Genomic DNA, 13,556 nt, shown 5'->3' with positions numbered 1-13,556 from the left:
CAAAATAAATGAAAAATCCACTAAAAGACATTTCTGTAAACAATCTGTGATATGTAACATTATTCCAGCTTTTAGCTTATGAAAAAAAAAACAGTAAATATAATAATACAAATAGGAATAAAACATGTTAAACCAAATAATATATATATATATATATATATATATATACACTCACCTAAAGGATTATTAGGAACACCTGTAAGACTTATCGTTAATGCCATTGTCTAATCAACCAATCACATTGCAGCTGCTTCAATGCATTTAGGGGTATCGTCCAGGTCTAGACAATATCCTGAACTCCAAACTGAATGTCAGAATGGGAACGAAAAGTGATCTAAGCAACTTTGAGTGTAGCATGGTGTTGGTGCCAGACGGGCTAGTTTGAGTATTTCACAATCTGCTCACTTACTGGGATTTTCATGCACAAACATTTTGTAGGGTTTACAAAGAATGGTGTGAAAAAGGAAAAACATCCAGTATGCTGCAGTCCTCTGGGTGAAAAATGCCTTATTGATGCTAGAGGTCAATCGATACAACCGAGGTATGCAGCAAAGCATTTGTAAAGCCACAACACGCACAACTTTGAGGTGGATGGGCTACACCAGCAGAAGACCCCACTGGATACCACTCATTTCCACTAAAAATAGGAAAATGAGGCTACAATTTCTCACCAGAATTGGACAGTTGAAGATTGTAAAAATGTTGCCTGGTCTGATGAGTCTCAATTTCTGTTGAGACATTCAGATGGTAGAGTCAGAATTTGGAGTAAACAGAATGAGAACATCGATCCGTCATGCCTTGTTACCACTGTGCAGGCTAGTGGTGGTGGTGTCATGGTGTGGGGAATGTTTTCTTGGCACACTTTAGGCCCCTTAGTACCAATAGGGCATCGTTTAAATGCCACAGCCTACCCGAGCATCGTTTCTGACCATGTACATCCTTTTATGACCACCATGTACCCATCCTCTGAAGGCTACTTCCAGCAGGATAATGCACCATGTCACAAATCTCAAATCATTTCAAATTGGTTTCTTGAACATGACATTGAATTCACTGTACTAAAATGGCCCCCACAGTCACCAGATCTCAACCCAATAGAACATCTTTGGGATGTGGTTGAGGGAGATTCATGCCCTGGATGTGCATCACACAAATATCCATCAACTGCCAGATGCTATCCTATCAATATGGGCCAACATTTCTAAAGAATGCTTCCAGCACCTTTTTGAATCAATGCCATGAAGAATAAAGGCAGTTCTGAAGGCGAAAGGGGGTCAAACACGGTATTAGTAGGGTGTTCCTAATAATCCTTTAGGTGAGTGTGTGTGTGTATATATATGTGTGTGTATATATATATATATATATACTGTATATAAAAACCAAAAGTCAACTAAATATTTCACATTTGATTAATCGCATTCTTTCAAATCTCGATCCAACAGAGGAGTAAAGCCGTGACCAGACCAGTAGTGCAGCACTAACTCCACAATTTAATTTTAAATTTTAAAAACAAGGTAAACATTTTTTTTTATTGCGATTATGCTAAATATGATCTCACCCATGTGCTCCAATATTACAATGCATACTGGCTCTGATTTCAGAAGAGGGGGGTGTCGTAACAATAAGTATCAAAAACTGAGAAGGATCATGCTGTTGGATGCTGTCCTCCTCTCCTACTTTAATGCCTAACAAATCTATCTCTTTCTCTCCGTGACCCTGTCTTTCACTGGTTGAAGTCTGAAAATATTTTAAACAAATTAATAACATAACTAATCGGACTGTTCAGCTCTGTTTCAGACTGATACCTCCGGTTCAGGCTGGTCCTTGTCCTCAACACGTGCCTTTTTCAGTCGCAGAAAATACTTTTCAATACTCATCTGGATTGAAGCAGCAAACATTCAGTGTAAGAGTAAAAAACATTATATTTATAATACGTTTATTTGATTCACAGCTGCTAGTGTTTTGACCTCGACAATCCAACTGCATTTTACCGCAAACTTGCAAATAGTTAACTTTCCAAAGCAGGCACAATCACTTCTTTGCTAAGAGTCGGGTCAGTGATTGTGAATGTGCGATTGTATAAAGGTGTTCACGAGATAGATGCCAACCTTTCGTGAACTTGTGAATTTCGCCAGCCGTCTTCTCTCCTTTATGGAGACAGACGCTGTGTGTACGGTGGGCTCGATGGTGTTTTAAGCCTCCAATGTCGCCTTCCAGGCAGTTAACCCTCACCTTAACCCTAACCGGGGATTTCCACTGGATGCGTAACAGCTGCAGACCGGCTCCGCTGCGTGTCTGCTGCGTGCTCCACCGTCCGTCAATACCCACCCGGTCCGGATTTGTTGCGGAACGGCTGCGGCCGTGACTGACAGCTGTAGTCACGAGGAACCACAAGTTCTCGCGAATTCAGGTAGAATAGAACCACAAAACCAACAACAGTTAGTTTCCATCCAGAGGAGTAGAGGGGAAACAGCTCTGTGCTGTGTTTTCAAGGTGTAGTGCAGGGAAATATGATCCGCCGTGAGCACGGTGTATTTTATTTTGAAAATTGACCGGATATTTATTTTGTTTCTGTGCTCGACTTCCTGTCCCGCACTATCTGCCGTGTGCTGAATTGCTGTGGAGCTCCCCGTCGTCCGTCAAAAATAGAAGCTCTGCGTATCTGCTGCGGAGGGCTGCGGACTGATGGAACTGGGACGGAGTCGGGACGCAGACGTTCCGCAGTCAGTGGAAATACACAGATTGACTTTAATTGAAACCTAATGACTCCGTTGACGTTCCGGAGACGTTCCGCACCCTTTCCGCATCCAGTGGAAATTGCCGGTAACTAAAACCATTGCTGCATTGCCTGGAAGACGATGTTGGGGGCTAAAAACCCCAAACATCGCACGGTGGGAGGAGCTGTGTGTGTGTGTGTGTATGTGTGTGTGTGTGTGTGTGTGTGTGTGTGTCTGTGTCTGTGTGTGTGTGTGTCTGTGTATGTGAGCGAGACACAAGTGACTGAGAGACGGAGAGCAGGGAAAAGAAATGCAGCAGAACATGTTTTAAATAGCATAAAAAATTTAAATTAATAACGCAATGTGCGCCGGCCGGTGTTGATAATGTGGCGCACCGCCACATATTAGTCTATGTGTGGGAATCACTGCATTGTCCTTTCCAGGAACCTTTTTTATAAGAAATGACAGCTACAGTGCCTTGCGAAAGTATTCGGCCCCCTTGAACTTTTTGACCTTTTGCCACATTTCAGGCTTCAAACATAAATATATAAAACTGTAATTTTTTGTGAAGAATCAACAACAAGTGGGACACCATCATGAAGTGGAACGAAATTTATTGGATATTTCAAACTTTTTAACAAATAAAAAACTGAAATATTGGGCGTGCAAAATTATTCAGCCCCCTTAAGTTAATACTTTGTAGCGCCACCTTTTGCTGCGATTACAGCTGTAAGTCGCTTGGGGCATGTCTCTATCAGTTTTGCACATCGAGAGACTGACATTTTTGCCCATTCCTCCTTGCAAAACAGCTCGAGCTCAGTGAGGTTGGATGGAAAGCGTTTGTGAACAGCAGTTTTCAGTTCTTTCCACAGATTCTCGATTGGATTCAGGTCTGGACTTTGACTTGGCCATTCTAACACCTGGATATGTTTATTTGTGAACCATTCCATTGTAGATTTTGCTTTATGTTTTGGATCATTGTCTTGTTGGAAGACAAATCTCCGTCCCAGTCTCAGGTCTTTTGCAGACTCCATCAGGTTTTCTTCCAGAATGGTCCTGTATTTGGCTCCATCCATCTTCCCATCAATTTTAACCATCTTCCCTGTCCCTGCTGAAGAAAAGCAGGCCCAAACCATGATGCTGCCACCACCATGTTTGACAGTGGGGATGGTGTGTTCAGGGTGATGAGCTGTGTTGCTTTTACGCCAAACATAACGTTTTGCATTGTTGCCAAAAAGTTCGATTTTGGTTTCATCTGACCACAGCACCTTCTTCCACATGTTTGGTGTGTCTCCCAGGTGGCTTTTGGCAAACTTTAAACGACACTTTTTATGGATATCTTTAAGAAATGGCTTTCTTCTTGCCACTCTTCCATAAAGGCCAGATTTGTGCAGTATACGACTGATTGTTGTCCTATGGACAGAGTCTCCCACCTCAGCTGTAGATCTCTGCAGTTCATCCAGAGTGATCATGGGCCTCTTGGCTGCATCTCTGATCAGTCTTCTCATTGTATGAGCTGAAAGTTTAGAGGGATGGCCGGGTCTTTGTAGATTTGCAGTGGTCTGATACTCCTTCCATTTCAATATTATCGCTTGCACAGTGCTCCTTGGGATGTTTAAAGCTTGGGAAATCTTTTTGTTTCCAAATCCGGCTTTAAACTTCTCCACAACAGTATCTCGGACCTGCCTGGTGTGTTCCTTGTTCTTCATGATGCTCTCTGCGCTTTACACGGACCTCTGAGACTATCACAGAGCAGGTGCATTTATACGGAGACTTGATTACACACAGCTGGATTCTATTTATCATCATTAGTCATTTAGGTCAACATTGGATTATTCAGAGATCCTCACTGAACTTCTGGAGAGAGTTTGCTGCACTGAAAGTAAAGGGGCTGAATAATTTTGCACGCCCAATTTTTCAGTTTTTTATTTCTTAAAAAAGTTTGAAATATCCAATAAATTTCGTTCCACTTCATGATTGTGTCCCACTTGTTGTTGATTCTTCACAAAAAATTACAGTTTTATATCTTTATGTTTGAAGCCTGAAATGTGGCAAAAGGTCGAAAAGTTCAAGGGGGCCGAATACTTTCGCAAGGCACTGTACATGTCACTTCCTGTTTTATAAAATGATGACGATACTATGGCATCTGTGTTATAAAGCGTTACCAGTATGTTGTGCAGTGTGTTTTTCAGTCATTGGTTTATGGGATTTTGGGGAGGTCTACATTGGTGCATTAACCTACCAATTCAAGTGACGAAAATAGCACAGAAACCCGGGTACAGCTTCCACGGTTTGTCATTGACCTGGCCTATGCTGGATGACTCAGTCTGTGCTGCACCTCTCCTCCCACAAGCTGCCAAATGCCAAACTGGTGCAGGCGAGGAAGAAACCTCACTGCGCCTAAGGAAAATAAAACTGGATGTTTTCAGAGCTACGTTTCACACTGCAGGCCTGCACAACATTACGGACTGTGATGTGGAATACTTGTGTGTTTTTTAGGACCTGGAGATCCGTAAGGAGCGACGCATCATCCTGGACTGTGAACAAGACAAAGTCAAAGACATCATGGAACAGGTTGATTCCAGTCTTTTTACTACTACTATTATTATTATTATTATTATTATTATTATTATTATTATTATTAGTAGATATCTATCCATCAACATAAAGCTTCTTCTACCCTTTCAACATGCCACAGATTCATCCTCTGCAGTATATTATATCTCTGTCAAATACATTACCATTTCCAGATGTCTTCTTAGGTCATCTGGCACAAATTTTACATTGTTTTGCTTTCTGTATATTTGGTCAGCTTAGTTTTTGTTATAACTGTCTTTTTAAATACCTGTTTGCAATGACACACTGGCCATCTGGAGCACCAGGAGTTTTCCCAGTGGGCCGCTTGATAATTGGGGCAGATTCAACGCAAAATATACATAGTTTTAAAAAAGACAAGCCCCTGCTTGAATAAAAATAACCAAGTGCTGTGCCAGAAAGACAGGGTTTTAAAGTCTGTAAAAAAGCAGAGAACATCCACTAAATCCTTGCCAAAATAGTTGACAAAGAATGAGTCTAGAATCACTCTCTCTCCAACAAAAAGCAGACCAAATGGTGTTCATATTGTAACTAAGCTGTTGCCAACTCAACAGCATGTTATTGGCTCATATTTTTACCACATTGATGTGGTAAATGTTGTTCAACAGGTTTGTTTTTTCCCCTAGCTTTTACTTTGATAATTGCTGCCAACAAATGCCACCACAAATACTCCCCTCCTCATTCTTCAGTATCGCAAAACAGAAACAGAAATATGACATTAACTGGCTGTAGTTGCTGTCCAATAAAAACCCACGTACACAACATTTGTGATTTCAGATATTTCTGACTGACTGAAAGTGAACAATCAAGTGTTCATTTATGGGTTGAGAATGTCTTCAACTAAATAAACCATTTAAAATCCCATTGAATGATCCTTTGTAATTATAAGCTGAAAACGTTATTATAGTTTTGAGCTTATTCTCTTTTTCCCACCAGGTGATCACTATAGGCAGACATGTGAAAGGATACCACTATATCATCGCTAACTTGGTAAGTCCCCGTCAGTCTCTGGTCCAACGCTGCTATGTTTGGCTGAGAAATCAAGATAGGTAGTGAGATATATATATATATATATATATATATACAGTGTGTATATATGTATAGCAGAGCAAGTAGTCATATGTGCAGGTAATCAGGCAGGCAGCAGATTCAGGCAGCTAACAGGGAAACAGATGTACACATTGATAACAAGCTGGCATAAACAGCTGTAACAATAAGGCTCAGATGCAACAAAGATGACCTAGCAATGGGTAATTGCTGGCTGACTGGTGTATATATAGTCGGGCAGTGGTCCCTGAGTGGGTCACAGTCCTAAATTCTATTAAAATTTGATTGTGAGCACATGGATACATTCATCAGAAAAGTTACTCAAACGTGTTGCCAATTTCGGTTACATAAATGTAAATGGACTGTTTTTATATAGCGCTTTTCTAGTCTTAACAACTACTCAAAGCACTTTAACATAGTACAGGAACCATTCACCATTCACACACATTCATACACTGTGGCCGAGGCTGCCGTACAAGGTGCCACCTGCTCATCAGATAAACATTCACACACTCTTACACTAACTTAGGTTATCATGGTCACGCATTGCCAGACCTTCTGGCTGGCTAGTCCACACAGCATTCTGGGATGGGAGAAAAACGTGCTCTGGTTTATTGGCATTTCTTTAAAACCAATCACAATCGTCATGGGCGGTTCTGGACACAATGACAATGCCTCTGCAAAATAGCCTCAGGAAGGTACTGTCACAAACCCATCCCCTTGAGCATGTTTTCCCTGTTTGTCTGGTTTATTTTTGTGTTTTGTGTTACGTTCCTGAACATACCCCGTTCCAGTTGCCAGGCAACGAGTGCAAGGTGGGAATTCCAGGATCACCTGAATCTGCTCTCACCTGTTCCTTATCAGCAATGTACACACCTGGTCCTGATCATCATCACTACACTATTTAAGCTGTGACCTGACATCCAGTCCCTGCTGGATCGTTAGCCATACTCGTATGTTATGCTTGCGTGTCAGCCTTAATCGTTTGCTAGTCAGTCTCTGTTCGTTTATGCTTGTTTGCTTAACTTTTCTGTTCCTCTGTCTTCAGTACCTTCACCCTGGAATTCCTTTCACCCCTGCCTGGCAACCAGAACCATCTACTACATCATTCCATTAAGACCCCTGTCCTCACCTCCCAACACGTTCGTCACCACCATCAGCATTCCATCACCCGTACTCTGTCTGCACGTCTGGCATTATATTTTTCAGTTATATTTTTGTCATCAATAAATACTAACCTTTTTTCACCACCTACCTTGTCCTGGTCTGTGTTTGGGTTCAGAGCTTGAGAGGTCTGACAGTAACTTGTTTTGGTGAAACGTGTACGTTCAAAAGTAGTTTTAGTCGTGCAACAGAAAACTCAGATTGGACAGATAGTCTAGTTAGCTGTCTGGATTTACCAGGCAGAGATCTGAGGAGCAGTTAACCATAGTCAAAGGTTATCGTGACTAAGCAGGCATGGACTGGTTGAGCTTTAGTAGCCAGATTAGCGGATGTTTGTTTAGCAAGCCGTAGCCACGTTAAGTAGAGTGAGATAGAAAAGAAGCCTGCATATTTGCTGCTAATCATCTATTCACAAGCCTGTTTGTTGGTTTTTCTGCAGCTGATCTTCAGTAGGACCAATCAAACCTGTGGCTCAAACTGCCACTGATAGCACGAGCACTGTTCTGTGTTAATAACATCTGAAAAAGGTGGCAGTTATATTAAATAATAGAAATTGGTGGTGTTAACGTCACTATTTTTCACTATGATGTACTTTAAAACACCAGTAGAGCCCTGCTACAGTATATGTAGGGTTTCAGTTACAGACACATGCTATGTTCTTTAATAGAATGTGTCTGCATCACATGGCATTCATGTACTGAGGCTCCATCAGATCCTCTTAAAGAATAAAATATGAGTATGAGTATGTAAATGCAAACTCTTCAACTAAAATACGTTTTCTGTTGTTCTTGTTCCAGGGTTTTGTAGATGGTGACCTCTCTAAAATCCAGTATGGAGGTGCGAACGTGTCTGGGTTTCAGATAGTAGATTTTGATGATCCTGTGGTGGCAAAGTTTGACCAACAATGGGAGGCCCTGGAAGAGAAGGAGTATCCTGGAGCTGATGCACGTATCAGAGTAAGATTGTAAATTAACATCTGGGATGATGAATGCAATCATTGAGATTTTTTGTACTGACTACATTTGGATGTGGCTATCTGTATATCTATATGTTGCTATGTGTACTGACTGTGGAAACAAATATCCCTCGTGATAATCTAAATCTAGTGTAGTTCATAGGTTGCTTTAAATGACTTCATATTGTTCCAGAAGAGAAAGAGGCTGTGTGAGAAGGAATCAGATTACCTGGAGCTAGTCCAAGGATCACAGTAGTATAATTATGCTAATATTGGGTTTAATAATCTAACTCAACTCTCAATGTGTTATGGCTATATAATCTTTTGTTGCGAAGCACTTTGTAATGTTTGATGTAAAATGCTATTCCTTTTAGACATGATATGAACTTTTATGGGCTTGCAACGGCCAACACAAGCAGCACTTTGACCATTTGGTATTTTCCTGAACTTAACAATTCTCTTTGCCCATGTGTAAAATATTTTGGTGACCAGTGCAGTGTGCACTATGCAGAGTTGGGAGGAGAGGCTTAAACACGTGGAAGGTTCATTCAAATTAGGCAGCGCAAAACCAGCGTTGTTGGTACTTTGTTGGAAACTCAGAGTGCTGAGGAAGCCATGTCTCAGAACCACGCCTATTTATGGCATAACTCTGTGTCATTAAAGTGGCAACCCACTTTGATGATTTTATCAACAAGATACAAACAAAATACAAGGAGCAATAATAGAATGATGCTTAAAATGCAAACAAAAAATGTTTTCAAACACTCTTCAACCAGTGCATGGTTTATATTGGAATCAAAAATTAATGTTTAATGGGATTAAAGCAGGAATGTTGGTAAATCAGTCTGCATTTTTCTATTGCAATTTTCTTGTCTATTATGTCAGTCTGGACAGACATAACTGTTGTGCAGAGGCATGCAACCACAAGCAGTTAATTCTAGCTGTAATAATGAGCTGCCAGAGAGAAAGATGCAGTTCAGCAGGTCATGGTACCCACAGTGGATGGTTGCTTTCAGAATGGAATCACAGGTCCTCATACTCCCACGCAGCAGGTATCCGGTTATTGAGGTGTTAATGTTTTTTGTCAATGTTTCTGTGACTTTCAGTATACATCTGCCCTCACGTATGATGCTGTGCACGTGATGACGGAGGCGTTCCGCTTTCTTCACAAGCAGAGAATAGACATGAGTCGTCGTGGCAACAGTGGGGACTGTCTGGCCAATCCAGCGGTTCCCTGGGCACAGGGGGTGGAGATTGAACGTGCCCTCAAACAGGTGAGCATGAGAAAAGAGATGGACTGACCCTGGTATATAACAGCTGATCAGAGTTAGGGGTTAGCCTTGGCGGGATGCTGAGACTGTGTTGAAAACTCTTCTGTGTCTAAGCTGGCTCCGGCAAACAATGCAGGGTCATCCAACAAAAAACCTGGCTCAATTTTTGCTGCAACGCAATGCAGCATCATCTGGCAAGGCACTGTGGTGACCTGCACATTTCTGGTAGATTAATTAGTATTGTGAACAAAGTACCACAAAAGATGAAATGATTGGAGCTAAATTGTAAAATTGTGCATGTGCATGCGTGTGTGCGCGTGTGTGTGTGTGTGTGTGTGTGTGTGTGTGTGTGCGTGCGTGTGTAGGTGCGTGTAGATGGTTTAACAGGGAACATTCAGTTTGACCAGTATGGGAAGAGAATCAACTACTCGGTGACAGTCATGGAGTTGAAGAACAATGGACCTGTTAAGGTAACAAAAGAATCAATTCGCCATCATGAATACTATTATAGCATGCAGCAATGTGATATGTAACTATCTGTGTGTGTGTGTGTGTGTGTGTGTGTGTGTGTGTGTGTGTGTGTGTGTGTGTGTGTTTAGATTGGCTATTGGAATGAGGTGGATAAAATGGTGGTGACAAAGTCCGACCTTTACCCCAACGACACGATGGGAATGGAAAACAAGACAGTCATCGTCACAACTATACTGGTAATAAACAAATGAATGACACGCAATAACAACACAGCCAGTATTGTAACAGTCACATTGAAAATAAGCCACTTGGCTCAATTTTATTTGGAGGCACAAAGGCCACATGCCAGGGCATCAAGGCCATAGGTTAAAACATGCCATTTTGGTTTCACTTAAAAAGACAAATCCATTCCTAGAAGCATTAATGCCTTCATAAAAAGAGCGTAACACTTCTAGAAACATAAAAACAATTTTTATTAAAAGAATAGTTTATTTGTAATTCATATTATTAGAAACTGTTAGCATCACATACCATCAGTACAATCATTGAAGCCTCACGGCACTAAGATGAACCAGTAACATTGGGTTACAGTGTTTCCCATAGGTTGACTGCTTTGGGGCGCATCTAGATTGCTTAGTCTCTTGGGACTGGCTGAACGGCCAATGATAGTAGAGCTCAGACATCAATATATTATTAATTATAGAATGTTGTGTTTGGTATGGACCCCAAGAAGAATAGCTGCTACTTCAGCTACAGCTAATGGGGATCCTAATAAATGGAATGAAATTGACCAATCTCGGTTTGTATAGGGACGCAGTGTTCTGCTAAACGCTGAGGAAGTAAACAAAAACTGTAACATCACACAGGGATGGTAACCTTACACAGCATATACATTGGGATCAGAGTGGATTGTATGACTCCACGTTAGCCCGAGCGCTGAACTGCAGCCCGCAGAGGTAAACGCATTGCAAAGTGCTCGTCTCCCCATCCTAAACCTCTGCAGCTCCCACTGGCCAATATGTTTAGTATCCTAGACATGCAAGAGTTTCCTCCACTGGAAGGATGTTCCCACCTTGCACCATCTCCTCTGCCTACAACCCCTCCCGGCTCTCAGAGGACCAAGTGCCAACATTTCTGATAATTTAGAACAATTACGAGGTATTGTTACGGCCTACCCTCATGTCCAAATAGTAATTGTTCATGTTGGCACCAATGACACCTCGCTCAAGCAGTCGGACGATTTTATCCGTCTTTTAAACTTACTCAAGAGTGTGAGAAGCATTTTTTTTTATCTCTGGTCCCCTCTTGTCTTTTAACAGAGGCATGGAGAGATTCAGCCACACCTGGCTTCATTCAGCCTGCATCACAGAATTTTGTGTAAACTTATTGACAAGTTTAACTTGTCCTCGGGGTGAACGTTCTTTCCCAGCTTTGAGGGCACACATTCACTATCACCAAACATTCTTCACACTATCAACACTGCCCAGTACAGTAGAACCTGTTCCCATAGCTCCCAACCAACCCATCCGACATCTATATTGCCTTGCAAAAGTATTCACCCCCCTTGGCATCATGTTCTGTTGCCTCACAACCTGGAATCAACATAGATTGTTTGAGGATTTGCATCATTTAATTTACATGCCCACAATTTAAGATTTTTTTTTTTATTTTTTTTTATTGTGAAGCAAGCAACAAATAGGATAAAATAACAGAAAAAGTCAATGTGCATAACTATTCACCCCCCTAAAGTCAATACTTTGTAGAGCCACCTTTTGCGGCAATCACAGCTCCAAGTCACTTTGGATAAGTCTCTATGAGCTTGCCACATCTTACCACTGGGATTTTTGCCCATTCTTCCTTGCAAAACTGCTCCAGCTCATTCAAGTTGGATGGTTTGCGCTTGTGAACAGCAATCTTTAAGTCAGACCACAGATTTTCTATTGGATTGAGGTCTGGGCTTTGACTAGGCCATTCCAACACATTTACATGTTTCCCCTTAAATCAGGGGTCTTCAACGTTTTTTAAGCCAAGGACCCCTTAACTGGAAGAGATACGGATCAGGGACCCCCAACTACAAATTGTTTAAAATTAGTTGCATATAAAACTGGACCTACAGTAACATGGAGAGCAGCCTAAAGCCTTTATACATACCTTTTTAGTGCTATTAAAATAATAATTGTTGGCATGATTTTATAAATCATGTTTTAGTGTTAAACATACATATGGCACAGTTAATCATTTGGCATGAACTGTATCTGTGGATGGCTATGTTAGTGATTACCTTACCTATAGGCCAGTTACACCTATTATTATATTTGCTAATAATATGTTAGATTCATGTTAAGACATTTGAAATTTTCAAAAAAACTTTCAAAACATTAAGAATTTGGTGGTCCCCCTGCAGTAACTCTGGGGACCCCCTAGGGGTCCCGGATCCCTTGTTGAATAGCTCTGCCTTAAATCACTCAAGTGTTGCTTTAGCAGTGTGTTTGGGGTCATTGTCCTGCTGGAAGGTGAACCTCCATCCTAGCCTCAAATCAAGCACAGAGTGGTACAGGTTTTGCTCAAGAATATCCCTGTATTTGGCACCATCCAGTCCTGTTTCCCTCAACTCTGACCAGTTTCCCAGTCCCGGCTGCTGAAAAACATCACATGGTGTTCTTTGGGTGATGTGATGTGTTGGGCTTGCGCCAGACTTAGCGTTTTCTTTGATGGCCGAAAAGTTAAATTTTAGTCTCATCAGACCTTCCTCCATACATTTTGGGAGTTTCCCACATGCCTTTTTGTCAAACTCAAAACGTGCCATTTTGTTTTTTGCTGAAAGTAATGGCTTTCTTCTGGCCACTCTGCCATAAAGCCCAACTCTATGGAGCGTACGCCTTATTGTCGTCCTATGTACAGATATTCCAGTCTCTGATGTGGAACTCTGCAGCTCCTCCAGGGTTACCTGGCCTGGCTGCCTCTCTGATTAATGCCCTCCTTGCCCGGTCCGTGAGTTTTAGTGGGCGGCCGTCTCTTGGCAGGTTTTGTAGTGCCATGTTCTTTCCATTTGGTTATGATAGATTTGATGGTGCTCCTGGGGATCATCAAAGATTTGGATATTTTTTTATAACCTAACCCTGACTTGTACTTCTCAACAACATTGTCCCTTACTTGTTTGGAGAGTTCCTTGGTCTTCATGGCAGTGTTTGGTTAGTGGTGCGTCTTGCTTAGATGTTGCAGCCTCTGGGGCCTTTCAAAAAAGGTGTGTATATGTAATGACAGATCATGTGACACTTTTTTGGACATCATTTCACTAATTATGTGACTTCTGAAGGTAATTGGTTGCACCAGAGC

General features: G+C 41.5%; 1 protein-coding gene across 5 annotated transcripts in view; it reads left to right on the top strand.

Moving 5' to 3' along the window:
* The window catches only part of LOC120565568 (glutamate receptor 2-like), a 124,093-nt gene that overhangs the window by 55,961 nt on the left and 54,576 nt on the right, over nt 1–13,556 (top strand). For all 5 annotated transcript variants that reach the window (XR_005640270.1, XM_039811482.1, XM_039811474.1 and 2 more), the window contains exons 5-10: nt 5,217–5,291; nt 6,249–6,302; nt 8,321–8,479; nt 9,585–9,752; nt 10,115–10,219; nt 10,349–10,456. Coding sequence is in view for 4 of the 5 variants with exons in the window: in XM_039811482.1 (XP_039667416.1) it covers nt 5,217–5,291; nt 6,249–6,302; nt 8,321–8,479; nt 9,585–9,752; nt 10,115–10,219; nt 10,349–10,456 (669 nt within the window). In the remaining variant the exon portion in view is untranslated. The remainder of the gene's footprint in view (nt 1–5,216; nt 5,292–6,248; nt 6,303–8,320; nt 8,480–9,584; nt 9,753–10,114; nt 10,220–10,348; nt 10,457–13,556) is intronic.

The sequence above is a fragment of the Perca fluviatilis genome, chromosome 1, assembly GCF_010015445.1.
Source record: "Perca fluviatilis chromosome 1, GENO_Pfluv_1.0, whole genome shotgun sequence".
Classification (NCBI taxonomy): Eukaryota; Metazoa; Chordata; class Actinopteri; order Perciformes; family Percidae; genus Perca; species Perca fluviatilis.
Note: the sequence above shows the minus strand (reverse complement) of the source record. Positions and strands in the feature narration are given on the sequence as shown.